The sequence below is a fragment of the Populus alba genome, chromosome 17 (assembly GCF_005239225.2).
Source record: "Populus alba chromosome 17, ASM523922v2, whole genome shotgun sequence".
Classification (NCBI taxonomy): Eukaryota; Viridiplantae; Streptophyta; class Magnoliopsida; order Malpighiales; family Salicaceae; genus Populus; species Populus alba.
Window position 1 is genome coordinate 8,255,793 of NC_133300.1, and position 27,672 is coordinate 8,283,464.

General features: G+C 33.5%; 2 protein-coding genes across 5 annotated transcripts; both read right to left on the reverse strand.

The window, feature by feature from the left end:
* Window positions 1-80: 80 nt before the first annotated feature.
* On the reverse strand, window positions 81-3,090 carry LOC118038142 (uncharacterized). 4 transcript variants are annotated; one of them, XM_073405712.1, is made up of 4 exons: window positions 2,931-3,089; window positions 2,781-2,864; window positions 2,541-2,715; window positions 81-332 (listed from the first exon to the last, which is right to left on the reverse strand). In XM_073405712.1, the coding sequence occupies exons 1-4, from the start codon at window positions 2,971-2,973 to the stop codon at window positions 284-286; spliced, it is 351 nt and encodes a 116-aa protein (XP_073261813.1). In that variant the 5' UTR covers window positions 2,974-3,089; the 3' UTR covers window positions 81-283. The 4 variants fall into 4 exon arrangements, with proteins under 4 accessions (XP_073261813.1, XP_073261812.1, XP_034900330.1 ...); XM_073405711.1 differs by having other exon boundaries at window positions 2,541-2,718; XM_035044439.1 differs by having other exon boundaries at window positions 2,541-2,837; window positions 2,931-3,090.
* Window positions 3,091-7,109: 4,019 nt separating this feature from the next.
* On the reverse strand, window positions 7,110-10,425 carry LOC118038141 (uncharacterized). Its single transcript, XM_073405627.1, has 5 exons — window positions 10,154-10,425; window positions 8,364-8,462; window positions 8,167-8,275; window positions 7,866-8,077; window positions 7,110-7,484 (listed from the first exon to the last, which is right to left on the reverse strand). The coding sequence occupies exons 1-4, from the start codon at window positions 10,336-10,338 to the stop codon at window positions 7,934-7,936; spliced, it is 537 nt and encodes a 178-aa protein (XP_073261728.1). The 5' UTR covers window positions 10,339-10,425; the 3' UTR covers window positions 7,110-7,484; window positions 7,866-7,933.
* Between the last annotated feature and the right edge of the window lie 17,247 nt (window positions 10,426-27,672).

Consider the following 27,672-nt stretch of genomic DNA (forward strand, 5'->3'; position numbering starts at 1 on the left):
GAAAAGAAAGAAATGCTTTGCTAGAAGCTTTCAGCACAGGAGTAAAAGCTTCGCCAGAGAACTTTATCTAGGATGCCGCATTGAAGTCAAGAAGATAAATGAAATCATAGCATTGAGGCATATTCATATTGTTTCCAATTTGGAGGAAATGACACTATTATATTATATGTGCATAGAAAACCATACAAATACATAATCTCTCAACAACCAGATAAGAAGATGGCAAAACCAGAATTACCAGACCCCATATACATCATTTGAAACTTAATGAAGCAACCAGATTTTAGAAGCAGCACTCCTCCAACACACAACAGCAACAAAGTGCGGCCAAACTGCACATTTAGAATAAATAACCATCATTATCACATCAATAATTAAGAAAAAAGGTGGCATTCATTAAATGAAGTCAGCACACAAAATCAAATAGATACCATGATCAGAACATTGCAAGGTGAAGTACCTACGGATTTAGCAATCCAATTTCCAAAATACCAATAGCTAAGAGACTGGGAGCATTCAGAGCAACAAAGAAGTATCAAGTGCTCCCTCATTTACAATGCAAAATCATTGAGTGAGAGAATGCCAGATTGCTAACCAAATGACAAACCTATATGCATTTGCAGCATGGAAAGCCGTTTAAAGCCACAGGATATGAAACTGAAGATTTAATATCAAACACGGAAAAGACATTTACTGATGTCCACAAGAGAGAAACACCAAAGAAAATGATCACAAGGTATCAAAAAGCTCCTGTTTGTCCAGGGGACCCAGAACTTACAGATATTGACTATGACTGAAGTAACAGTCAGCTGTCGATTTGTCAGATAACTTGTTGAGTTCTGAATTCCGAGCACTGAATGCTACAAGTGTAAGAAATATGGTAATCCAGGTCTTTTTGACAGAGCTTATTCCAAAAGCTTTAGCGACTGCCAATTTTTGTGATGATCATAGACACTTCTTTTCAATGCCGTGTCAGGACCTTCATAGGAATGGTACTAGTAAGAGGCTTATTCTAGACAATAAAAACTGCTAGATGTATATGGCTGTCCGCTGTTTTATGTCGGACAATTGTTTAGGATCTTGCTCAACCTAATTTGTGAGCTATGATAATTAAGTAAATTATCCCGGTGCTCCAATAAGATTATAGATACTTAACCATCATGTTTAATGCCATCCTCGCCACCTCATATTGCTAAATAAAACCCTCAAGGGTTAATTATATAATCCATCACAGATAGTTATATGGCATGTTTATGGTCTAGTTATGTATTGGCTTCAACCTCCAGCTGGGCAATTCCAAATTGAATTTGAACAAGTTTCTAAGAGGAGAACAGCTTTTAATCTCAAGTATTTGTGGTCTATCATCCCACATGTCCTTTCTAAAACTATGCCCAAACTTTTTCAAGTTAGGCTTTTAGGCTCCTGTTTTGTGTAATGAATGTCAAAAGAAATAGAAGTCCTGGAGTTCCCATCTCGCAGAGTTACTTGCCACAAGGTGACAAGACAATCAGATCCTACCAGAGTTTGAACTAAACTCTAGCCAATGAACACCAGATATCAAAAGCCTCAAGCTGATTTAGCACCAATTTTACCAAGACCTTACAGATATCGAGTAGGACCCAAGTTACCTAGTCGTACTTCATAAATTTCAAGTTAGCTTGTTCAGTTATGGGTTCTCAATCCATTTAGTTATAGTATGATAATCGATCAACCACAGCAGGTTTTTAAGGATTTACAAGGCTTATTCAAGACCCTTCCATTGCTTTCCAACAGTTACCAACCTTTGTTAGGTGCATGGGCAGTTCTATTGTACTCTATTCTTTTACGAGCCTTTGTAAGTACAGTACTAGCCAGAGATTTGGCACAGCCATTAAAAAGCACTAGATGCATATTGCTGTTATAAGCTGAGCAAATATTTCAAACGTTGTATTCTAACAGTTAGGCTGTGACACGGATCTGCATGCATGTTTCTTTCACTGGCAATTATCAAAAACTCTTAATAGTAAAGTTAGGATGCAAGAGAAAGATTGACTAAATAAGTATATGTGCTCTAGTCATGCAAATGTTAGGTTTTCACTAAGTAGTTAGATAAAGAATATCTTCCTGGTCACCTGAGGATTAGATGCCCAACCGATCCAACATATATAATTGCCGATTCAACACCATCCTACCACCCCATATTGTTAAGGCAAACCCGCAACAAGTCAAGTGCAATTCATTACAGACAGTATTATATTGGAGGATAATCCAAGACGGAGTTAGTTGTCGCCTCGATTCATCCAAAATGAAACTGATAAGATCGGACAAGTTTCTAAGATGGAACTATCTTCTGGTTCTAAACATTTAAGACTCCATCATTGACCTGAATCCCATAAAATTAAACAAAATTCAAGACCAAGATCTCAAAAAAATAAATAAGTAAATCATCCTTTATATTAGATAAAAACATCAACACTATAATGACCGCATCCAATAAAAACCCAAATAGCATAAGACTATCAACAAGAGACATAAGAAACAGAGATTAAAAAAGAACATACCATCCACGTAATAACGAGGAGCAACCACCATAATTTTCCTGGTAAGGGTGGTGTTCATAATGATAACACTGCTGGTACTGTGGCGGACCTGGAGGCGTTGGATACCCTTCAGCGAAATACCCTTGGTACCCACGCGGTGGACCCGGTGGTGGGTATCCTGGATACCCTGGAGGTGGTGGTCCCGGTGGTGGGTATCCTGGATACCCTGGAGTGGTGGTGGTGGTGGTGGGTACCCTTCGTGTGGTGGTGGTGGGTACCCTTCGTATGGTGGTGGCGGAGGCGCTGATGGCGGGTACCCTGGAGGCGGGTAAGGTGATGAATACCCTGTCAGTTCAAAATCAATAAGATTCTAAATTCAAAATAGAAGGGGGGGGAGGAGAGTTTGATTACCTGGAGGAGAGTAGGGATCATGAGGGGCTTTCTGGTAACTCATGATTTTATCTTTTGGGGCTCTTCAAGATTGAAGAGAAGATGGATCGATAGATGGATGGATGGGTTTCTGTTGTTTTTGTTAAGACCGGAAGACTGCAAGGCTTGAAGATGAGGGGGATTTTTATTTATTTTTTATTCTTAATGGGATTGAAATATTGTGAGGGTTGTCTTTCTGTAAGTTGACGAGCTCTTTTTCTCGTTCGTTGGATATTATTGACAAGTAAACATACTGAACGGTCTTGATTTGAAGGTTAGTTGGTCAAGTTTGCTTCTTCCATTGCCGCTCACAACATTTGGAACATCTTCATGTTTGATAATTTAGATTTGAGAAATCAACTTTTCACTGTCAACATCACGATCATCTTGAATTCACCAGTTCCCGGAGCTGCACGGCGCAAGATGAACCGGCCTGAAAGCTAAAGCAGGTGGATTTTGAGGCTCTGTGCAAGGAGGCCTTCAAAGCACGTACTGATCCAAATGAACAGCTGAGGAAGACAGACATTCGCCTGCAATCTGTCCACAGCAGCAGATCCAGGTACCGGAACCCCTTTATCTATCTGATGCTCGTGCAGGTTTCTGTAGTGACCGCCCTTCATCCTTCACAAGGTAAAGCAAATTGGTACAAGCCAGCATAAACTGTGTACCAAGGGAAGTGCTCTGACATTAATGACACACAGAGCTCTGTAAGGTTGCATGGAAAGAATGTTTACGTGTTTGGACATGCCACTCTTTGCTATTTCATGACAGATATCGCAGTGAAGGAGAACTATAGAATGATCAGGCAGAGGACATTATTAGATTATGAAATCTTCCTGAGGTTAATGGAACCAGAGCGAAATTGTTTAATTAAATCGGAAGAATTAATTAAAGATGAGAAATCAACGGGTGAAACCGTTTAGCTCTCTTACGTTGATATAAAGGCCATTACTCTTATGTTCAGGACCTTCAGCAAGGCCAATCCGTCAGTCACCTGGATAGCAAAAAAAAAAGTGCATTCTGAAAAAATAAACGCCGTTGCCGGGCAATGATCGAACCCGGGTCACCCGCGTGACAAGTGAGGCAAAATAATTGTAATGGAATACTTGTTCACACTATACTACACGACTTCGTTGCTTTTGATTCATGCATTATTTATTAATTCAAAATATTTTACTTTTTTTTCCCGTATAGTAGAGGTTTAGAACTACTTTTTTTTTTAATTCATCTTAAATTAATTCAAAAAAAAAATATTATTTTCAATCTCTCTTGATGAAACCTCAAAAATCCTGCTTCAATGGAAACCAAACCACTGACACTGCTCTCTCTCTCTCGTCTCTTTCTCCACCTCTTTCACTTCTACAGACAACTACCTTATCAACTGTGATTCAAACACAACACCTCTTTTATTCTTACAGATAACAGAATTTTTTGAGCTGATTCCACTTCACAAGGTTCAATCTTTAAAGGCCAGTCCATTTCACCCAAGAAGTGCTTGAACACAGCTTGTGCTAGGATGGCTTTATGGATTTTACTTTAATCAAACAGAGGGGAAAGTTGTTAGCTGTTTTTTATTACATGAAAAAACTGTCGGTGAGAGGAGAGCATGGAGTGAAAAGCAGGTGTGAATTACTTTTCACAAACTGAGGTCCAACCTCAGTTTTGAGTGGGTCCCATGCCAAATAAAAATATGATTTGAGATTACCAAACACTTCAGTCTTGCTTTTATTATCAGCCGCAGCCGCATGCCAATATTTGAGGTGGAGGTTGAGGTTTAGGTGTGGGATCCATTAAAAAGCAAGAAAAAATAGCTTTTTGTGGTTGAAGTTTGTGCAGTTGTACCCAACCACAACCTCAACCACAAAAGCAAAAAACAAACACACTTTTAGTTGTATGATAATTATTCTTGATTATAAAAGAAGAAAAAATCATTTATTCTTTATTTCAGCATTGATCTATAATAATAATAATAAAATATAAATACAAACTTTGTATATAAAAATATTTTTTAATTTTAAAAATCATTATATTGTTTTATCTTAAAAAGTATATATATTTTAAAAATTAAAAAGGCTTCAACTCTATATAAAAGAGATATACTTACTATTTTTTATATCATAATGCAGTGTATATGTCAATACTAATATATAAATTCAATTATATTAAAACTTCAATATAATCTCTAAAATATAATTTAACCCCGTTTTTCTATTATGCATAAAACCTTAATCTCTATAATGTTTGATTGATACTTTATTTTGACTATTAATACTCTAAAAAATGCTTAAAAATAGATCAATAAAAGCCAATAATAAAAATTTGAAAATGTAAATTTATCATTAAATTAAATCATTTATCTTATTATTAAATTAAATCATGTATATATAAGTGTATGAATATATATGTATATAATATTATTAAAATTACAAGTTGACTCATAAAATCATATAATTTTATAAGTTAATACATGTTTATAGTGTTAACTCGGTATAAAAACTCGAGAAACATTAAAATCATTTTGAAATTGTTTTGACTCGGTAAAATCAGTTAAGATCGGGCAAAATTGTCCTCTCCATTATTTTTTTCTCCACATTCTCCGTCGTTTCATAACCAACAAGGCAACAACCACCCATGTAAAACAACCCAAAATCAAAGCGCACATCTCCTTCTCTTTCAAAAAGCCACCTGCAGCAGACTGATCCTCTTATTCCTCTTCATACTTCTATTTCTTCTTTCCCCGTGCAAGCCAATTTTGGTTCCTTCACTTCTTGGGTGTTTCTTTTCTTTCCAATGTTCTTTCTTTCTTGGGTCTTGCATATATATATATCTTGGACTGGGGAGGAATAATAATTTCATATCTTGCTCAATTGTTGCCTTTTAATTGCTCTTACATACTTCAATTCAACCATAAGCCTTTTGGTTAATAGTTAACACAAACAGATCTATGTTCTTTAGCCATATGATATCATTCATAGCTTCATACATTAGAATATAATTTTAAGACCTGGCTCGATGGCTGGTTTGGTCCAAGGCTTGGGTTCCAGGTTTTGACCGGGTCACCGGGTCAGTCAGGTCAATTGTTTTTTACAAAAAAAATCAAAATGATATTGTTTTAGTAAAAAAAAAAATCAACGGGTTTGCGGCCGAGTATTGACTGGTCAATCCGCCGGGTCATATCAGGTTTTCTTTTTTTTAAACCCGGCTCGGTTTCAATTTCAGGTCCCGGTTCGACCTACCGGGCCAAACCAGATTTCAAAACTATGCATTGTAACGCTCAAATATAGGTGACGTGAACAATGTGGGTATTAAACAAGACATATATTAATGAGAAAGACATAAAATGAAAAGAATGAAAATTATGGATGGAAGAGAATAAAAGAGCTAGATCAAATCCCACTTTGAATTTTTTCATAGTTTGGGTTTATCTCATGAGGCATGTTCAATGCAATTATCTGTCATTTTTATGAATTAGAGAGGAGGTGGCAACGTTGCTAAGAACATGTCAATGCTTTTGTATATAAAAGTTTATGCTTGTTTTAAATTTTTTAATTATTGATTAATAAAATTTTATGAAAATTAATAATTATATTTATTGTATTTTTAAGTTATTTGAACTATATATAAATTTTTTATCTGAATTATGTGTTTTTAAAATACTTAAACTATATATAAAAACAACTTTCTTTACAATTTTATAATTTTACAATCTATTTTTACAATTGAATTTATTTTATTTTTTGTGCTCACATTTTTGACAACCTTATGGGTATGTAAATATAATATACATAAGATCCTACAAAATAGAAGGAACCATACAGGACCCAGGTTATGACATCAGTTGCTACCTCTCCATGTTGCACGATACTTGAATTACTAGAAAGAAAGTTTTTTTTTTTTTTTTTTTTGTTAATTATGAACATACCTGAAATTAACGATAAAATAAACCTCTAGGAACATTGAAATTTATACCACTCAAACAGGTTAAAAAGAAACATTTACTTTTATGGATGGCGCTATGACAGACACCCTGTGAGCACATACAGTAACAGTCAAGAATCATGTTATTAAACCTAGTAGCAACTCCTACTGGCAAAATTTTCATGGCTGGCAAATATATCATATCTCGTCTAAATGAGATTTCAAGATATCCATGGCAAAAAGTTATATAGAATTCCAAAATTGATAAACAGTAAATGATCATCAAAATGTACAAAGCCAGAGATGATAAATTAGTTCTTTTAGTGAGCAATTGGGGAGCGGTTGATTCATCAAGCACTTGCTCATTAACAACTATGTAAACCGAAGGTACTCAACAGATGTTCTCAGTTCTAAGGGTGGAAAACCATTTAACTAGCAGTGCTCATGCCTCTGAAATATCTAAATTGCAGGCAAAGCTAATGGATCAGTTTTCTCTGTTTAACGTCTCTTCTTGCTTCCTTTTGCAGCACCGGATTTGGATGGGGTAACCAGCAGGTAGATGAACAGAACCACAATGGAGATCACAGAAATTAGAGACCCATACTTAGCCAAAAGCTTCTGCAAATATAAAAATTCTTGTGTTAGGAATACGATAGTATCATTGCATATTGAGGAAAACGAAAGTATATCACTATAGAGACTTGTAGCAGCAGTTACAGTAGCTGCTCTATATAAACTTGGAGAAAAAATGGACTTTCAAGAATCATTTAAATGATAACCATGGTGCGGACATCAGCAAATAATATTACCATTTATTTTATTTTTTTTCTTGTTTATAATTCCATGATTACCGAGTCAAGAGGGGTATTGAAAAAATGGACGGTGAGGTCTTAGTTCTTTTAACCCTTTTTACTTGTAAGGTCAAATTTGAGTTCCAGGAAGCACAGTTTAATAACTCTTAACCAATAGTGATAGAGAGAATAAGAAGATGATTCATACCTTTGCCTGCATAATTTTGGCCGGACCATAGGTGATCCCATAAAACAGCAAAGAAAAAAAGACAAGCTTCAGTAAACAGCAGAGAGAAAGAGAGAGAGAGAGATGAATTTGTCTGTTTGAGATTCCAACAACAAACTTACCAACTCCAACTTCTGCACTGGAGGTTTTTCTGCAAGGACATCAAGAGGCAGGATGGGAGTCGAATATGCCTCCTGTTATAAAGCAGACATCAGAAAATAGAAAACTTAACGCAAGATGGTGGGCAAAGAAAAGAAAATATAGAAGACTATGAACATCAAACCTGTAGGGCAGCCTTTGTGGGGATACGGAATGTAATGACTGCTGGAGAACCGTGAAACAGTCCTTTCACTTTGCCCTCCAATTCAAAAGAGTGCGACAGAAGACCACCACTGCAAAAAATATAGAGGGCCGCATATAACAGTGACTAAAGAATGATAAAGCTCAAATAGACAGTCATTATTGCAAGATGGAACTCACGCATCAAGCCTGTCCCATGAATGTGAAGTATTGCCACTGACAACATCAAATATATCTTTAGGCCAGTGATCATCAGTGAGAGTTATATCATATGCTGTCCTGTAAATTTACAAATAAGCCATTGTTAAGCAGATGTAACAAAATATATGCTCAAATTATATTTAATGAAGGTCAAATTAAGTAGGAAGTAAATTAACTACCAAGACAACAGATAAGAGGGAACCCTGCCTACAGCAAGGGAGAAGGCGACTGGGGTTATGCATTAAAAGTCAGCTGGCATAGTGAAACAAATAAAATAACTACTTTTTTTCTTGTGGCAACTAACTACATTGTCTACCAACAAGCAAAGGAGCATTTGTAACGATATGTAAAACCATGCAAAAGGATCACCATATATATTCTCTTAGCCCATTTATGAACATACAGATATAAAGAATAAAGGTTCTAATTACTGATCAGAAGCATCAGTTCCATAAACTCAATCAGTAAGTCATCCGACTGATCAAGCAAGTTTCCAGAGACCAATTGAGCCATTCATTATGAGGGGTTTCTTTATAACTCCTGAAACATATTTTCCCATCCATTCTAGCCAGTACAGCAATTGCCAGAACATTCTATTCATATTTTTTAAAGCAGAAGGGATTTAAACTCCAATTATAACTGCTCACAAGGTACATAAGAAAGTAGATTTGCATGCCCTTTTATATGCACCACTTTTTAAAAAAATAAAGCTAACATTTCCTCGCAGAAACTTTTTATTGATGCTAGACTAGTTTACCTTGGTTCCTTGATGTGTCAAGGAATCATTTCACTTTTATATGAATACCGTTTTGTTAAAAAGATGAGTGAGGAAATCATTGCAGAACAAGACACTTCCAAAAGAACAAAAACAGAGTGAAACAAGATAACACTATAACCTGTCATAAATCAAACAATCATTTCATTACATATATCAAGAATAAAAGTAATAACATCTGGATAGCTGAAGGGAAAACTAGAGACCACCATGGCATTTTAGAGGAATCATTAAAGGCAACTTAAACGTAAATTTAACCCATCAATTACAATGTGATTAAAACATCACCATCCCGTATCGTAAAACTTATAGTCCAAGAGCAAATTGATTTCCACCCACAAACCTAAACTCATTTTAAAAATCAACCAATGCTTATACGCATAAAGTGTGTCCATCTCGTTGAAGCACTATGATCTAAAACTCCATGCTATTAATCCTCGATGAAATTTCACATCACTCAACAAAATTTAACTTCGATCAACATCTTAAAATATGGAACACTCTAGCCATCATCATTTGAACCTAAACCCTTCCACAATTATACAAAACTCTAACCTTTGAGGCTGACCATTACGCAATTTCCTGTAAGTTTCAGAATTTCTTGTTACGAATAGCTATCAACTTCGGATTTCATCTTCTACACAGAAATCAATACATCCATCCTTAATTCAAGTACAAAAGGATTAAATAAAAAGATCCACCCCTAAAGACCCACGACTCAACAAACATCTATTAAATCCATATGGATTTAATCTCTATTAACACGCTGCTAATAAAAATAAAACCCATCTCCCTACTCAAACCCCTACAATTTTGCATCACATGCAATCAAATCTCTTAATTAAAATTGATTTCCCAAATTAGAAGCATTTAAAATTAGCTCCAATTCAAATTCTACTTGAGATCTAATAAAAACAAACATCGATAATTGAACGCATGCAAATAGTTAAAATCTCAGATCTAATTAGATTGAGAGAGACATATCGGAACTCACGAGGATCCTTGATTGTAAATATCGATGGAAACGGAGAAGCGCTCAGCTCCAGATTTGAGGCTTCTGGGAGTGGCTTTCTTGTGAGCGACGATGAAGGGAACATCGGAGCTAGCGAGAGATGAGGATACCAATAGGAGAGATAGTAAGAGAGAGAATAGAATTTTTGTTGTTATTGGGTTTGCCATTGGATTTCGTCGTGATGGTGGTGGTTGTGATAGTGGAGGAGGAGGAGGATCTGGTTGTTTTTTTGGTAAAAAATGTGGAAGTGGAAATAAAAACAAGAGCGACTAGGGTGCGTATTTGGTCAAACCAGTGACATCGAAACGGTAACGTTTCAAACAATGGCGACAATAATCAATTTCCATTTCTGTTCTTTTTTTTGCCTTCATTTTTTTTTTTTTCCTGATACTACATTTTGTTCTTTCTTATTTGTTCTCGGATTCCTTTTCTATTTCTCTTCAGCATGTTTCGTATTTTACTTTTTTTTAACTATTATAAATTTACTTTAGCTCATCATGGACGTAAATTAAGATTATATATGTATATATAAATATGTTTTTGTTTTTGCTAAATGAAATGAAAGAAGATTATAAAACTTGTATTATGATGATGAGGTTTTTTGTTACCTATTTTTGATTTCATAAAAAAATCAAGAAAATAAAATAAAATAAAATTTAAAATACAAGAGGATACACATGAAAAAAAGCTCAAAAGATCGTCCAATTGGTGGTGAAGAACCAAAATGATAAGTGAAAAAGTTGGAGGACTAGAATGTACAAGATTGGCAAAATTGATGATCCAATTCTAATTGACAAAAGACTCATTTAGTGAAAATAGTTGTATTTGAGGTAAGGAAATATAAATTTGGATGAGTAAGGACTCATTGAGAATTTTGAAAAGTTTAATTAATTTTATTAAGAACTTAATTGCAAGGAAATCAATTTTTTAGAGTCAATTTGGGTGTTAATTGGAAGAAATTGAAGTTTAGGGACCAAAATTGAACTTTAGCAAGTTTAATTAGTCAAATTAGGAGCTTAATTATGAAAACAATGAAAGTATGATAGCCAATTAGAGATTTAATTGAAAAAATTTAAAACCAAGGATCGAGTGTAAAAGACGTGAGACTTCAAGAGTTGAAATTGACCAAATCAATGATCAAATTAAAGAAAAATAAAAATTTGATGGTCAATTAAAAGTCTAAATGTAAAAAATAGAAACCAATAACCAAGATGAAAAAGACATTAAACTTTAGGGTTGATAATTGAGTTTGGCAGAAGCGAAATTATATGAAATTAAGAGTTTAAGAGGCAATTAAAAGTAATTGGAAGAACATAGACTAAAATAAAATTTGTCAGATCTCAAATTAAAAACCCTAATCTTAAGGAGTCAACCTAAACAACACATCGTTCACCCAATGTTTATCTTCTTTCTTGGCAATTTTGGATAATCGAGTTAGCACCTTCTAAAAGCTCGTTTTGGATTTCTAGACCTTTAAATGCATTAGGTTTTTTGCAAATGGAAGAAAAACATCCCCCTTTGCAACCCCATTTCCATTAAATTAGACATTTACATCACAATTCTTTCATATAAATCTTCAATATCTTGTTCATGATTAACCATCACTACGATTTCAAATTCTAAACTGATTGAGTCGACATCTTTTAATAAATGAATGTGAAACTACTAACTTTCACATTAAGCAAGCTTGAATCCAAATGAAAGGTATACATCTTATTTACCAACTTCAGGTGGTTTTTTATGACGTTTACATCGGAGTTGCTTTGGTTAAACCTCAAAAGTGATCACCCAAGTCAGCCTAGACTGTTACATATAATTTTTAAAAGCCACCTATTTTTATGTGTATTCACATTTAAAGCTTCTTAAAAGGTTCTTCTCGATGACTTTAATAAAATAGCTTCTTGCCCTCCAAGTTTAACAAAATGACCAAGTATCCCCAAAACCAAAACAATCATTGTAAAACTAGCCTAGTACAAGAGCTTTCAACTGTTAGCTTTTATCCATAACTCTCTCATTTTAATTAAAGGGCCGAGCTTTAATCAATCTTTGAGGGAATTCATACAAAACCTATAAATACCCTTATAAATCAAAGAAAAAGAAGAGAAACAAACTAAAAAAACCATATAAATACCCTATGGAAAGACCATACTGTGAAGGTTCAAGAGCCTAAAACAAGCAAGCTTTAGAAAAAAATAGAAAATGAAGGGGAAAGAAAAAAGAGAAAAAAAAAATAAATGAAGTAGTTGCCTATAACTAACAAATTTGTAGAATGTATAACGATGTGAAAACTCAATGGTGAAGTCCATATGTTCTTTCTATTCATGCTTTTTCAATGTTTGATGATATTTTTTAATCTTTTTAGCATTATTTTGTGTTTTATCATTTATATGGATTGATGAATGAAAATATTGTTTTCTTTTCTTAATGTTGCTTTAAGTTAGTTATTAATGTTTGTTGGATGTTTATAATGGTGTTTGAATGTTGTTCTTGCTGAAATGAAATGATGCATATTTTTTAGGTGTTAGTTTATGTCCTAGGTTCTTAGACTTGGTTTTTGTCATATAGAGTTAATTTTGGATTGAAGCTTGATATTATGTTGGTTGTCAATGGGGTTGCAGTTTTAGAAGTTGAAATCTTAAGCATGTTTTTAATGATTTGATGTTATTTGTTATTATTTTTTATTCAAACATATTTGTTATTAACAATATGGTTTATATGGATAAAAAACAGGAAGTTTAAAGGCTTAAAATGTCATTTTCTAGGTTTAACAGTAATTCATGTTTTCTAGGTAGCCTGGGTTCGTGTACCATCCCTTGTTTATTTTTCATATTTGATCCCAATTCTTTTTATGATATTATGATTTGGTTATAATTGTTTTTTTTTTTTTTTTCATATTTTAGTCCTTGAAAGTTAAAAGATGATAAAGAAAGTCACCGAAAGAAATCGAGTAGAGAGAAAATTTCTTGAATGACCAAATTTCAACACTAATAATACCAATTTTAGCGTCTATTAATTTATTTTTAAGAGAGACTCAATAAAGTTGATTTCAGTTTTTAATGATGTTGAAAAAGTAGATTAGGGCTATATTTGTTTTTTTATTTGATTTTTTAGATTGATTATAATATGTTTTGTGATTGAAAATGGGGTTTTAGATGTTTAAAGGATTGTTTTTTTCATGTTTTTTGGGTAAAAAATGGGGGAAATATGGATTTCAATTTCCAAAAACTTGAAACTTGATTGATTTTCCAATCATTGAAGCTATTTTAGTGTTTAGAATAGTTGTAGGTAAATGATGTATCATTTATACTAGTGAATGACTGATGTGTTATTCACCAAAAAAAAAAGAAAAAAAAAGATGACTTCAGCTTGGAAACATATGGCTTGTTAATTTAAATTCAAGCACATGAGCTTGGATTTTAGGTCCAGGAGTGCCTACTTGCAAACTTAGATATATTTCCTTTACAAGCCTAAACAAGTTTGGGTTATTTTATTTTTCCCCGTTGCATTTAAGCTTGTTATATATATATATATATATATATATATATATATATATATATAATTGCAATGATATTTAAAAAAATATAATTGTTTATGCTTTTTAAATAATATTTGAGCTTTTTAATGTAAATTTGTTCTATGAGATTATATATGAAACTAATATGCACAAGTTAAAAAATATACACATAATTATTCAATAATAATTAAATATATATTTTTATTATTCTTATATTATTTTCTATAATTATATACTCTTTTATTTGTTTTCATACAATTATCTGAAAACAATTAAATTATTATTATTTTCTTGCTTTATAATTGCTTTACATATTATAATTATTTTTTAATTGAATAACCATGCTTTTGATAGAAAAAGAAATCAAAATTAAAAAGAAATTAAAAAAAAAACAAAAATGAATTTTTTGCTAAAAAAAAAAAAGCATTTTTCTACCTAATTTAAATTATTTGAGTTATTATGGATATTTATTTTAATTTCTTTAAGTTGTTGTTTTTCAAATAACCATGTTTTTAATGAAAAAATAAAAAATATTTTTGACATAAAAAATAATTTTTCCTAGAATTGAAATCATGAAAGTTTTTACGAATATTCATTTAATTACCATAAAAAAATAATTTGGTTTGAAAATGGCCCAGGGACATCTCGTGGCACCATGACTATTTTAAACTAAAGATTTTTTTTTTTTTTTTAAAAAAAACCTAATTATTTTATTTCAAAAACTTAATGAGTTTCTCAACAAATGAATTCTTTTTTTTAAAAACATACAGATATCATAAGAAAATATAAGTAAAAAAAAGATTAGAAATAATAATCACAATAATATATAGTTTTTTAGTAAATAAAACTAGTAAGTTAATTAATTAAGATCTATAAAAGCTAAGATCTACTATACATAAATTAAAATAAATAAGGTTAGCTAGGACGCGCGCGTGCGCACACGGTAATTATATAATCAAGTAAGTTAATTTACCACCCCCAATCTCACCTCATTTTCATTTCTCTTGTTTTCTTTCCGCACCCATTTGACCCAAAGACATTGTAAATCTTTACTAATTCCTTATTCAATTTTTCATTAACTATAACTAAAAGCATCAACCTTTCTCTATACACAATTAAGCAGTGCATTTTTTTTAAATTTTATTTTAATCCTCAAACTTTTATTTTGTGTGATTTGGTCATTTTGAACCTAAATTAGCTCCCAATTACATATTTGTTTTTAAAACGGGTTGAATTTGTAACAACCCCAACATTTGTATTCAAAATAAAGTAAGGACATGATAATTCAATTAAGATTAGAGATTTTTTTTTTCTGTAATCAATAAAAATTCGACAAAGTTTCATCTATATTTTTAGATACTAAGTTATCGACTCTTCTTCCATAATCCCCAATTAAAAAATTTCTTACTCATCCTATCATTCAGGACATCCTCCTCTCATTACATCACAACTTTTTAATAATCAAATTCAAACATGTCTAAACAACAATATCCCACATTTACATGGATGTAATCTAAAGAATTATTCTAAAAATTGTAACTGAAGTACATTACACAATTCAAAGATTTACAAATAAGAACCATTAACAAAATTATAATCGAAATAAGTTCATAATTAAAGAAGAAATTCATATTCAAGATTATACTACACAAAAGAGCTTTCGATAAACTATTGACGCATTATATTATATAAAAAAATGATAAATTCATTCATTACAACATGACATCCAACAAAATATAAGGAAACTAATATATTGTTCAGTCCGATAGGGGATGTACCTGAAAATATATTTAATAAAATAATTCAATTAGACAAATGAAAAAAGATATCCATAAAATTCTTTCTACTTTCTTTTTTTCTTCCTTTCTTTTTGAAATTTAGTCAAAAGATCATTAAATTAACTTGCTCATCTAGTATTATATATATATATATATATATATATATATATATATGTCAATTAAATTTTAGAATAATCTATGATTTTGTGTTTTTTTTTTAACATCAACAAAAAAAAAATATAATTATTCATATCACCCAATTAACACGACATTACTTTCACTAATAGATGATTAATTTTTCCATCAATCCATTCAACAAGCACTATTGTCATCAGTTCAAAAATTAGTTTAACGTTTCACCCATTCATCAGGATACAAATCCTATTAACCAGGGAATTTATTCTTCATCTTGCCCATTTGTTAGGGTACCAATTCCATTAAATCAAGAATTAGTTCAACGATTTATCCATTCACCAGGGTACTAATCCCATTAACCTGGGACTTAATTCCTCATCATGCCCATTCACAGGACATTAAACTCATTAATCCAGGAACTAGTTCAACGATTTGCCTAATCACTAGGGTTCTAATCCCAGTAACCAGGGAATTAATTCCTTATCACGCCCATTCACTAGGGCACTAATCCCATTAATTCAGGAATTAATTCATCACATTGCATATCTTATTTTCTCAAGTTAATAACATAATAATTTCTAATATATCAACCATAATTAATTAGATAAAAATACATATTGACCAATATTAAATTTGGGCGTCATGTAATTAACTGACGACTGGGCTTGAGTCGAAATTCCCTGTTGCGTGTCGGCTTGACAACCTCTTCTGAATTAACAAGTATATCGCATCATTATTCTACTTTCTATATTGGCACACTCAATAAATAAAATCCTTCCAATTATCCTTTCATTTGCCTGATTAGTACTTAAAAGTGCATGTTTATCAAGGTTTTATATCATCATTTTGCACTTGAAGTATCAATAACTCCTTAACTAAAGCATGTTTTATAATAACAAGTTTGATACTATAAGATACCTTAATTTATGGTAAATGCTCATCTTAAATGCAGGCCTATCACATAAATAAAAGGATTGATTGATGAGTTTAAGTATTGAAAGTGAAAGGACAAAGAGATGGCCAAACTTAGAAAAGAGATGCCGGTGTAGTCCAAACCGGAACATTGCTCGGTAATTGGATCATATCTGGAGCTCTAGATCTCGGATTTAGGTCCATTTTATATGGATGAAAAGGTAAGATAAAGGCCTACAACTTTCATGGGGAGCCCAAGATTTAAAAAGGCCTTTTTGAAGTCGAAACTGAAGGAACAACGAAGAAGTCCGAAGCTGTCCTGCAGCCCAGACACTATTTAGTGTTCAGCCCATATCTTGAGTTCTAGATGTCCAAATGACCTCATCTTTTTTTTTTTGAAAAGCTGAGACAATTTCCTAGAACATTCCTGAGGATTCTGGGCAAATTATGATGTTAGCAATGACGTCTTGTTCAGACAAGAAGATAAGGATTGTCACCAAGTCAAGATGTGGCCACCCACTCATCAATTAATTAACAAACCAATAGTTCCAAATTTTGGCCTATAAAAGGAGGCACTTACCATGTATTGAGGCATCTTGGTTTGCAGATCAAGATCATGCTCTTGCTTTCTCTCTTTGTATTGCTTATGTTTTGCTTTTATTAATATCAAGTTTATGCACTTCATTTCTTTTCCTTTACTTAGTTAACTTCTTTCTCATTTATGTTCTTATCTTGTTCATCTATGTTTCTTTCTTTCATTATGTTTAGCTAAGTTAATTATGTCAAGGTGAAAAGGGTACACTAATGGTGTAGAGAATAAGTATATAATATAAACTTAACATGGACCTTAACGTTAGATACTAACATGTTTTATATTTGTTATCTTGTTCACTTTTAATACTTTGCTTGTTAAATGGTTAATCTAGATTTATGTTGTATAACACTTGGTACAACAAATACTTGGTACTTTCATAGCCCATACTGTATGGTATAACCGACACCTGAGCTATGAAAGGAACTTGATTTGTTGTTAACATAAGTTATAATCATGAATGCCTGCCAACATTTACAAGTATTAGCTTTATTCGAATAAGATAACTAATGTAATCATGTTAACAATTTATAATCTGATTGGAACCTCCTTTATGTGTGGTTTCCAATTGAGTAATAAGAGTTTATACTATACTTGTTTGAAGTACCATTAGTGGATCCTCTAACCTTGACATTTATTTTTATCGTTGTTTAATCCTTACATTAATCTTTCAACTCAAAGTTCTCATTAATTTCTTCCTTCTCTTCTTTATTATTGTTGTTGTTTATTGTTGTTATTATTATTATTATTATTATTATTATTATTATTATTATTATCTGTTCATAAACTCAGTATATAGGCTGGAAACCTGTGACCCGATCTTTTAGATCATTCTCAGGTATAACAACGCCACGTACTGAGTATTATTATTATTATTACTATTACTAGTACTACTATTGTTATTATTATTGTTATTGTTATTGTTGTGTTGTTATTTATAATTTATACAATTAACCTCTCTGTGGTTCGACCCCGGTCTTACCGGGTTATTTATTACTTCGACACTCCTGCACTTGGGAAAAGACATCAAGCTTTTGGTCGTGTCAAGTTTTTGGCGCCGTTGCCGGGGAGGTAAATTCTTGTATAAATTATAATATTTATTTTATTTTCTCTTTTCACTTTTCATTTTATTTAACTTTTGTTTCTTTTGTTTTCTTTTGTTTCTTTTTCTTCTCTTCTCCTTTCTTCCTTTTATTCTCTTCTTACACGTGCATGAGAGTTTGGTCACGTACATTAAGTGGTCGACTTTGTAGGGTATCTTCATCATTTTCAGAAAATATGGCCGAAGAAGATAATCAATCGCTTCATAATGAGAATAATGAGAATAACCGTATGAGAACACTTAGAGACCACATGAATCCCACAAGAACAAGTGCACCCTCATGCATAGTTTTCCCTCCTGATGCATCTCATTTTAATTTTAAGCCAGACATTATTCAACTTTTACCATCTTTTCATGGCTTAGACTTAGAAAATCCATACTTGCATTTAAGGGAATTTGAGGAGGTCTGTAATACCTATAATGACTCAAATTGTAGCATGAACACCATTCGATTAAAGCTTTTTCCTTTTTCATTAAAAGATAAAGCTAAAACATGGCTACAAAATTTGAGACCAGGATCTATTCGTGCTTGGGATGAAATGCAACAACAATTTTTAAAGAAGTTTTTTCTGTCTCACAGAACAAACTCTTTCAAAAGACAAATTATCACTTTCACTCAAAAACCAGGAGAAACATTTTACCAATGTTGGGATAGGTATCGAGATTTGCTTAATACTTGCCCACATCATGGTTTTGAAACATGGAGATTGGTTTCACATTTTTATGAAGGTTTAACACCTAGAGATAGGCAAATGGTTGAATTGGTGTGCAATGGAACTTTCGAAGATAAAGACCCTAATAAAGCAATGGAGTACCTAGACTTGCTAGCCGAAAATGCTCAAAATTGGGACACCACAGGTACTTATGAGGCACCAAGTAAAACTCAACCTCATACATCTAGTGGAGGTATGCACAACCTTAGGGAAGATCATGACCTCCAAGCCAAGTTTGCATCTTTAGCTAGAAAAGTCGAAGCACTTGAATTGAAAAAGAGTGGTCAATTAAAATCTGTTCAAGACATTGTGTGTCAAATCTGTGAAACCAATGAACATTCAACAAATGATTGTCCAACTTTGCCTTCTTTTAAGGAATGCCTCCATGAACAAGCCCATGCTTTAAACAGTTTCCAAAGACCCAACCATAACCCATACTCACAAACGTACAACCCTGGTTGGAGAAATCACCCAAATTTCAGTTGGAAGAGTGATAGAAACAATGCACAAACTTCACAGCCACCGTTTCAAGCATATCATAATTTTCAAAATTCTCATGGATATGCACCTCCTTATGCTCCACCTTCTAGAAGAAATTTTGAGGAAACATTGCATGCATTCATTGAAAAGCACGAGACAATCAACACTCAACTTGCTCAAAGCATGATAGATTTTAAAGATGCTCTTGCAAAATTAACATCTGCTCTCAGTTTCCAAGAGAAAGGTAAGTTTCCATCTCAAACACAGCAAAATCCAAAAGGGCAATACAATGTAAATGCGAGTAGTTCTGGAAGCCAACACATGGATCAAGTCAAATCAGTCATCACTCTTCGTAGTGGTAAGGTTATTGAAAAACCCATTCTTGAACCTTGTGAGAAAGATGATGAGTCTATCTCTGAGGGTAAGGAATGGGTTGAACTTGAACATTGCAAAGAGAAGGTTGATTCCCCGCCAGCACTTCCATTTCCTCATGCCATGACCAAACAAAGGAAAGTCAATCACAACTCTGAAATCTTTGAAATTTTCAAACAGGTAAGGATCAATATACCTTTGTTGGATGCTATTAAACAGGTTCCTTCCTATGCTAAATTTTTGAAAGATTTGTGCACTGTGAAGAGAAAACTGAATGTGAAAAAGAAAGCCTTTTTAGCCGAACAAGTAAGTGCCATTCTTCAGAACAATAATGCTTTGAAATATAAAGACCCTGGTTGTCCTACAATTTCTTGCTTTATTGGAGAACATAAAATTGAAAGAGCCTTACTTGATCTTGGAGCTAGTGTGAATTTACTTCCATATTCAGTCTTTCAAAGTCTCAATCTAGGTGAGTTAAAACCAACCTCTGTAACTCTTTTACTTGCCGATAGATCTGTAAAAGTGCCTAGAGGAATAGTTGAGGATGTGTTAGTACAAGTTGATAAATTCATTTATCCTATGGATTTTGTTGTCTTGGATACACAACTTGTTGAAGCATGTAATTCAATTCCTGTCATTTTAGGACGTCCATTTCTTGCCACTTCTAATGCATTGATTAATTGTAGGAATGAACTAATGAAGCTATCATTTGGAAACATGACATTGGAGATGAATATTTTCAACATTTACAAGCAACCTGGAGATGATAATGATTTACAGGAAGTGGACTTTATTGAAAAATTAGTTCATGATCAATTTCAAACCACTTCCAGTGAAACTGAGATTGATGAATCTGATGATTTGCAAATGGTCTACTTTCAGAAATCAAAGGCATGCAATTGGAGACCACAAATTGAAGAATTGCCACCACGATCAATTGAGCCCATACCCTCAAGTGTTCAACCACCAAAACCTGAATTGAAGCCGTTACCATTTAATCTCAAATACTCATTTTTGGGAGAAAATGAAACTTTTCCGGTAATAATCTCTTCCAAACTTAATGCACATCAAGAAGGTAAGTTATTACAAACTCTGAAAATGCACAAAAATGCATTAGGATGGACCATAACTGACATAAAAGGAATTAGCCCTTTGATTTGCACACACAGGATTTATTTGGAGGAAAATGCTAAACCCTCTAGAGAAATGCAACGAAGGCTTAATCCTAATATGAAAGAAGTAGTGAAAAATGAAGTCATTAAGCTTCTAGATAATTGAATCATTTATCCTATTTCTGACAGGAAATGGGTAAGTCCTACCCAAGTTGTACCCAAAAAGTCTGGAGTCACTATGATAACGAATGAGAAAAATAAGTTAATTCCAACTAGGACTGTTACTGGTTGGCGCATGTGCATTGACTATAGGAAACTTAATTCAATGACTAGAAAAGATCATTTCCCTTTACCTTTCATGGACCAAATCCTAGAAAGAGTTGCAGGTCATGAATTTTATTGTTTCCTAGATGGCTATTCAGGTTACAATCAAATTGAAATTGCATTGGAAGATCAAGAGAAGACTACTTTCACATGTCCATTTGGTACTTTTGCATATCGAAGGATGCCTTTTGGGTTATGTAATGCACCAGCCACATTTCAAAGATGCATGCTTAGCATATTCAGTGATATGGTTGAACGTTTTCTTGAAATTTTTATGGATGATTTTTCTGTTTTTGGTGATTCATTTGATGATTGTTTGACTAACTTAGAAAAGGTTTTGAGTAGGTGTGAAGAGAAGAATCTTGTATTGAATTGAGAAAAATGTCACTTTATGGTAACAAACGGCATTGTACTTGGTCACATTGTTTCATCGAAAGGAATTGAGGTTGACAAATCTAAAATCGAGTTAATTGCCAACTTACCAACACCAAAATCTGTTAAAGATGTTAGATCATTCTTAGGACATGCTGGTTTTTACAGAAGGTTCATCAAAGATTTTAGTGTAATATCCAAGCCCTTGAGTAACCTTCTAACAAAGGATAATATTTTTGAATGGACTGAACATTGTGAAGAAGCCTTTGTTAAACTTAAAAACTTGCTTACTTCTGCTCCTGTCATTCAACCTCCTGATTGGTCATTACCTTTTGAAATAATGTGTGACACTAGTGATTATGCCGTGGGTGCTGTCTTGGGACAAAGAAAAGATAAGAAACCTTATGTGATTTACTATGCAAGTAAAACTTTAAATAGTGCTCAAATGAATTACACCACCACTGAAAAAGAATTACTTGCAGTAGTATTTGCTTGTGATAAATTCAGATCTTATCTTGTTGGCTCACCTGTTGTTGTTTTTAGTGATCATGCAACATTGAAATATCTTCTTTCTAAGAATGATTCTAAGGCTAGATTGGTGCGGTGGATTTTGTTACTTCAAGAATTTGATATCACAATCAAAGACAAGAAAGGCACCGAAAATGTTGTTGCAGATCATTTGTCAAGATTGACAACAGATTCGAAATCTGACATCACACCAATCAATGACTACTTTCCCGATGAATCTTTATTTTTCGTTTCTACGATGCCTTGGTTTGCTAATATTGTTAATTTTCTTGTTTCAGGACAATTGCCAGCTCATTGGAGTACCCAAGACAAAAGAAAGTTCTTGAACGAAGTGAAGAACTTTTATTGGGATGACCCTTATTTATTCAAATATTGTCCTGATCAAATATTTCGAAGATGCATTCCTGACAATGAGGTAAGTAGTGTCATTAAATTTTGTCATTCTGAGGCATGTGGGGGTCATTTCTCATCAAGAAAGACAACTGCAAAAATCTTACAAAGTGAATTTTATTGGCCCACCATGTTCAAAGACTCACATGCATTCTGCAAGACTTGTGAAAATTGTCAAAAATTGGGATCTATTTCAAAACGTCACATGATGCCTTTAAATCCTATTCTTGTCATTGAGATCTTTGACTGTTGGGGTATAGATTTCATGGGTCCATTTCCTCCATCATTTGGTTTCGTGTACATATTAGTCGCAGTAGATTATGTTTCAAAATGGATAGAGGCAATTCCAAGTTGAAACAATGATCACAAAACAGTGATAAAGTTTTTGAAAGACAATATTTTGAGTCGATTTGGAATTCCTCGAGCCATAATAAGTGATGGTGGAACACATTTCTGCAACAAGTCATTTGCTTCTTTAATGAAGAAATATGGAATCACACACAAAGTTGCCACCCCTTATCACCCTCAGACAAGTGGACAAGTAGAGCTTGCTAATAGGGAGATCAAACAGATCTTGGAGAAAACGGTGAACCCTAATCGGAAAGACTGGTCTTTAAGACTTAATGATGCACTTTGGGCTTATCGAACTGCATATAAAACATCATTAGGTATGTCACCTTATAGACTAGTCTATGGAAAACCTTGTCACTTGCCTGTGGAAATTGAACATAAAGCTTATTGGGCTATTAAAGCTTTCAATTCAAACATTGATGATGCTAGTCAGCTGCGAAAATTGCAAATAAATGAGCTTGAGGAAATTAGAAATGATGCATATGACAATTCAAGAATTCATAAAGCAAGAATCAAAGAGTTTCATGACAAGAAAATACTGAGAAAAACATTCAATGTTGGTCAAAAAGTCTTGCTTTATAATTCTCGACTCCATTTATTTCTTGGAAAACTAAGATCAAGATGGAGCGGTCCTTTTATTGTGAAACATGTGTATCCATATGGGGCCTGTGATATCGAGAATCCAAAGAATGACAATGTTTTCAAGGTAAATGGGCATCGGTTGAAAGTTTATTTTGATAATTTTTCAGTTGAAAATGACTCTACTGAATTGAGTGATCCTGTATATAAAGATTGATTCTTTTTCTCACATTGTTTTGTGTTTGTTTTGGTGTATCTTTTGTTTTGCTAGTTTCTCTCACCCCGGTCAAATGGCGGATAACGGTACTCCGTGACTCTTAAGTCGGTTCTTTCAGTTTCCCATGATAACTGATATCTGTGTATATAATTGTGCAATCTCTGCTCTTTCTTCTTTCTTTGAATCTCCCATCCAATTCTCATTTGAAGATGGACACCACTCTTGAAAAATTGAAAAAGTATTTTCCCGCTCTGCCTCAGAATGCGATTACAAAAATTTACCGTGCTAGGTGTGAAAGATTGAGGTTGTTAATGAACCATGGAATTCCTGAAGATATTCGTTGGCTGATTGAAGCAAAGGTTCGATTATCAGGTGAGTCCTCCAATTCTTTCATTTCACACATGCCTGGAACAGGTAAAAGCACTTTTGTAAAGAAACGTCGTGCAAAACGACTGAAAGTCTGTCACAGATGTGCCAGATGGACTTGTAATGCGACATGTCGTTCTTTAGGAATGATATCTGTAAACCGTGAAGATAAAATACAATTCATTAAGGATGGCCTGAGTAAGGGGTCTTTAGATAATCTTTTATTGACCCTTGAGACGCATCCTAGTGGAGATGTGCATCGTGTAATTCATGATTTATGGCCACAATTCCATAAAGAACATGATCGACTTAGTCTTGGGAATCTGACTAAAAAAGACCCTGTTTGCCAGTTTTTAAGAAAACTGGATGGGAAGCCTATCCCCGACCCATAGAGGGCATTTAAGCCGTTCTTGGACGTAAAACCAAGGGAAGATGTGAGCCACAATCACAACTACCTGTACATACATGCTTTGTCAAAATAAATAAATACAGAGAGATAGTGTGAGACTACAGCTGGCCTACATGTAGGTGGTATGATTGCATTTTCACTTTTTCATCTATAAATTCTTCTCTTCCTTCCCTTCATTTCTACTCATCCCATACATTCATCAAATATAGAAGTGTGTAGAAATGGAAGGTTCCTCAATTCATCACATAAAAAATATTTGTGTTTTCGGTGGATCCAGTCCTGGGAAAGAAAAAGAGTTTTTAGAATCAGCAAATCATCTTGGTCAGGTACTAGCTGAGAGAAAGATTCATTTAGTGTATGGGGGAGGCAGCCTTGGGTTAATGGGAGGTGTTTCAATGGCTGCATTTTTAGGAGGCAGTCAAGTTTTGGGGGTTGTCCCCAAAGCTTTAGCAAATGGGGACATCATTGGAAAAACAATTGGAGAGGAACTATAGGTCCCAACAATGTCTGACCGACTGAATACCATGTTTAACCATGTTGATGCCTTCATTGCCTTACCAGGTGGTCTGGGCACATTGGAAGAGATCTTTCATATTTCATCTTGGGCCCAACTGCACATTCACCATAAACCTATAGGTTTGTTAAATGTTAATGGTTTTTATGATAAGTTGCTATCTTTCCTTGATCAAGCTGTGGAACAGGAATTTCTAACATCTTCGGCACGACAAATCATAATCTCTACTGCTACTGCTGAACAATTGATTGACCAACTACAATCTTTCATCCCTGTCATTGATCCTTGCATGAGTCGCCTAGATTGGTCAGCTAAGGAAAGCCGTAAAAAGCTTAGATTAGATTTGAGCCTTCATCTGTGAAACCTTGTGTCTTTTGTGTTATTAATAGCATATTATTTTGTTTTGTTACTTCTTATATTTGTTTAAGTGTGTTTCAGGTTTGTCATTGTTTGTTGTTTCAGGTGATGTCTTCTATACTCTATCTTTCTACCTTAGGACATTGAGGACAATGTCTCGTTTTGGTTGGGGGGAGAGGGTAGTAGTTTAAAAAAAAAAAAAAAAAACTAACCAACTAACTGTTGTTGTTTTTAAAAAACCATTTGGCAAAACTGTTATTACTAGGATGGCAGAGTAAAGAGGAATTATTCTTGAGACGCATCGTAGTAAAAATTTTCTAATGGTTATTTGCAATATTCATAACAAGGCCTATTAGAATACTTCTTGAAATATTCAGGTTTACAAACTCTCGCATTGTTATCACTTGATTCTGCTCATATACTCATTTAACAAGTATTATTAAACCTTCATTTTCACACACACACTTTAACATATGATTATGGGTTGCACATTGGATTATTACATTATTTATGTTCTTTTGTTAAAGGTAACAACTAAGGGAAAGGGATAGTATATAATTTGCAAAAAAAAAAAATGATAATATTGATGATAATAAAAACGTAGATAAGTTTGGTTTCGTAGCCTCCCTAACCTAAGCAATTAAGCCCGAAGGGGTGTTTTAACACCTAATACCCTAAAAGTCAACTGACTTGGGAGCTATTGGCCCAAAGCTTGTTACATGGGTTAAGGAGAAAAGCTTAAGGGAATCAAACATTGCACTATCTACGTATCAGTATCTGCAACCCGAGTTGTTAAGCTCGTAGGGGTGTCTCAACACCTAATGCCCTAAGACCAACTGGTCTGGGAGTCATTAGCCTAAAACTCGTTACATGGGTTAAAGATACATTATGTTTTAAGTTGTATGTGTATATAAATAAAATTAAAAAAAAAAGAGAAAAAAAAGAAGAAAAAAAAAAAGAGTAATAATAATAATAATCCCAACCCAAGGAAGTTCACCTTAAACATTTGAACATAATATTGTTTTCTTCCAACAAAAGCCCCATCATCTATGTTTTCATATATTGAGCACATAAAAAGAAGGTTTATTAATATCTTGTTTAAGAAGTATGAAGCAGTAATATAAATTTAGTGAGAGTTTGTTTATCTGGATAGATTAATAGAAGTTGAATGATGAATGCCTTGCTTTGTGATACTTGCAAATTGTTTCTCTATTTTAACGCTTTAGATTACTAGGGACTAGTAATAAGCTGGTTGGGGGGTGTGATTAGTACTTAAAAGTGCATGTTTATCAAGGTTTTATATCATCATTTTGCACTTGAAGTATCAATAACTCCTTAACTAAAGCATGTTTTATAATAACAAGTTTGATACTATAAGATACCTTAATTTATGGTAAATGCTCATCTTAAATGCAGGCCTATCACATAAATAAAAGGATTGATTGATGAGTTTAAGTATTGAAAGTGAAAGGACAAAGAGATGGCCAAACTTAGAAAAGAGATGGCGGTGCAGTCCAAACCGGAACATTGCTCGGTAATTGGATCATATCTGGAGCTCTAGATCTCGGATTTAGGTCCATTTTATATGGATGAAAAGGTAAGATAAAGGCCTACAACTTTTATGGGAAGCCCAAGATTTAAAAAGGCCATTTTGAAGTCCAAACTGAAGGAACAACGAAGAAGTCCGAAGCTGTCCTGCAGCCCAGACACTATTTAGTGTTCAGCCCATATCTTGAGTTCTAGAAGTCCAAATGACCTCATCTTTTTTTTTTTGGAAAGCTAAGACAATTTCCTAGAACATTCCTGAGGATTCTGGGCAAATTATGATGTTAGCAATGACGTCTTGTTCAGACAAGAAGATAAGGATTGTCACCAAGTCAAGATGTGGCCACCCACTCATCAATTAATTAACAAACCAATAGTTCCAAATTTTGGCCTATAAAAGGAGGCACTTACCATGTATTGAGACATCTTGGTTTGCAGATCAAGATCATGCTCTTGCTTTCTCTCTTTGTATTGCTTATGTTTTGCTTTTATTAATATCAAGTTTATGCACTTCATTTCCTTTCCTTTACTTAGTTAACTTCTTTCTCATTTATGTTCTTATCTTGTTCATCTATGTTTCTTTCTTTCATTATGTTTAGCTAAGTTAATTATGTCAAGGTGAAAAGGGTACACTAATGGTGTAAGAATAAGTATAATATAAACTTAACATGGACCTTAACGTTAGATACTAACATGTTTTATATTTGTTATCTTGTTCACTTTTAATACTTTGCTTGTTAAATGGTTAATCTAGATTTATGTTGTATAACACTTGGTACAACAAATACTTGGTACTTTCATAGCCTATACTGTATGGTATAACCGACACCTGAGCTATG